The 2,544-nt window shown below is 37.9% G+C and overlaps 1 protein-coding gene across 1 annotated transcript in view; it reads left to right on the forward strand.

The window, feature by feature from the left end:
* LOC116703791 (aminoacyl tRNA synthase complex-interacting multifunctional protein 1) overlaps positions 1-2,544 on the forward strand; it is an 8,767-nt gene that overhangs the window by 2,005 nt on the left and 4,218 nt on the right. The window contains exon 2 of the mRNA XM_032538765.1: positions 1,444-1,652. Coding sequence (XP_032394656.1) covers positions 1,444-1,652 — 209 coding nt within the window. The remainder of the gene's footprint in view (positions 1-1,443; positions 1,653-2,544) is intronic.

The following is a 2,544-nucleotide window of genomic DNA, read 5'->3' on the forward strand; positions in this document are numbered from 1 at the left end:
TGAATGGTTGCTGATAATGGGCAATGTAAACATTGCATTAAAGATCAGGCACCCCCTCAGATCAGCTGGTATTCTGTCCAGAATGGAGTAGTTTGGAAATTTGTAAGTGACCCTAAACCTTTGTCCAGTAGTGAATATGAACTCCCATTTTTATTGCATCTGCTCTTGAAAAAGGCACTTCTTCAATGTTCCATTAGTAGGCAATAATCGATAATGGTCTATCACTGCATCAATGCAGAATCGTCGACATCTACATTGCGATGCAATGATTAATTTTAAACACATATACTGGAGGTCCTAAACCCAGCCACAGAGGGCAATGCATTGGAAACACTATCCCACGGAGGAACAGACTTCAACACAAGCCAATAGAAGGCCTGGCTTCTGCTAAGCTTTTTTTTCCTGCACAGAACCATCTCATTGTGGATGACGTGTGTGTGTTTCATGTCCCAAAGACTGTTATTTCTCCTCAGTGGAAACAATATGTTTTGATTAGAAATGTTTTTCTAATGGTTTTGATGAGCAACATGCACACATTTCTTCAATTCCAGCATAAATACTGAGCTTCATTAGTTGGGACCCCACCAGCAAATGGTCTGTAGTTGAAGCTAGACAATGGGCTGTAGTGGGGGAAATGAGGGAATCTAGAAAAAATACATTACACATATCTTTCACGCCTTAGTTTTCACTATGTGTCCTTCAGAAAACTTGGTCTCACTCCAAAAACTCTTGGTATTAAGATGCTGCCTCTGCTCTCCTTAAAGGCTTTCCACTGGATTTTCTCTTATCAAGCCACATAAGCATTAGTAAAGTCAGGCACTCATTTTGAGCGATAAGGACCGCCTCACAGTCTGCATTCCAGTTCATCCCTCTGTTAGCCAAAGGTCGGGGCTCCATGCAGTTCAGTCAAGTTCTTCCACAACAGAACTCCTTTCTTTTTCTACCAAACCATTTCTTTTTGGAATTAGCTTTGTGCACGGGAGGATTGTTACTGTATGTTGAAAAAAGGAAAGGGTTTTTCCCAAACTGTTTACACAAACTTGCAAGCACATTGAAATCTGCAGGATACTAAAAGGTTTTTTGTCAACTATTGTTTTCACTATGAATGTCTAATATGAGTTACCATTTGGCAGAACTGTTTTAAGTGTTTTTAACCAAATAAATGTCATATCATACACATTTAGTTAAATAGAATACAGTCTCTCTTAATTCAAACTTTCCTTAATACTTCATAAATATCTACTGTCTGACTTTCACACATTAGCACATCATCAGATTTCTACTCTCATAGAGCACAGTATGTGTATTATGCATAGACTGTATATTAATATTAACGGTCTATGGTATTATGTGTGAAGTAGCATCAATAGATAGAAGATTGTAGGGCCAAATCCATTGGTGGGAATGGTTATTATAACTGAACTCATCTTTCTTTGATGCCAGGAGGGGAGAAAGCAGAGAAAAAGCAGGCAGCTCCAAGCCATGATAAAGCCAAGGTGGACGTGTCTCGTCTGGACCTGCGTGTTGGACGTATAATCCGAACTCTGCAGTCCCCAGAGACTAACGGTCTGTATGTGGAGCAGGTTGATGTTGGAGAGGCTTCTCCCAGGATGGTGGTCAGCAAGCCAAATAAACACATACCTACGGACCGGGTATAGAATTGTTCTTATACAATAATTTGGGTTTTAAGGAATTCCTTTAATAACTTTAGATTTTTAGATGCAACCCAAAAACCCAAAGTTATTACATTTACAACCATACACTACCGGTCAAAAGTTTGGGGTCACTTAGAAAATTTCCATTGCACTCAATTATAGACAGAATACCAGCTGAGGTCAGTTTTGTTTTAACCCGGTCAGCAGTTTTCAGATTACATTATGTGCTTACATAATTGCAAAAGGATTCTCCAGTGTTTTCTCAGTTAGTTTTTTAAAATGATATCAGATTAGTAAACAGAATGTGCCTCTGGAACATTGGATAAATGGTTGCTGATAATGGGCAATGTAGATATTACATTAAAGATCAGCCACCCACTCAGATCAGCTGGTATTATGTCTATAATGGAGTGGCATGGAAATTTGTAAGTGACCCCTAAACTTTTGACCGGTAGTGTATATAAAACAGAAAATGCAGAAAATACTCATTTTTAAGAAGCTGGTTTGTATGTGTGGTGTAGCCAGAGCTTACTCTACAGCAGGGATCTTCAATGTTTTTCAGGCCAAGGACCCCTTAGCTGAAAAAAAGAGATGCATATTAAACTGGGCCAGATGGATCAAAATGAATGGATAATATTAATACATCATTTTATATATAGGGTTTTAATGTTAAATGTACATTTTGAAGGAACCTTTTTTTTTTTTCTTCTCAGAAATATGCCAATTTATCTTTGCTATTCATATGTTGAATTAATTTTAATGTACACTACCGGTCAAAGGTTTGGGGTCTGAGATCAGTTGCATTGTTTTTTTTAACCCAGGCAGCAGTTTTCAGATTACATTATGTGCTTACATAATTGTAAAAGGGTTCACCAATGTTTTTTCAGTT

Source organism: Etheostoma spectabile, chromosome 2 (assembly GCF_008692095.1).
Source record: "Etheostoma spectabile isolate EspeVRDwgs_2016 chromosome 2, UIUC_Espe_1.0, whole genome shotgun sequence".
Taxonomy (NCBI): domain Eukaryota; kingdom Metazoa; phylum Chordata; class Actinopteri; order Perciformes; family Percidae; genus Etheostoma; species Etheostoma spectabile.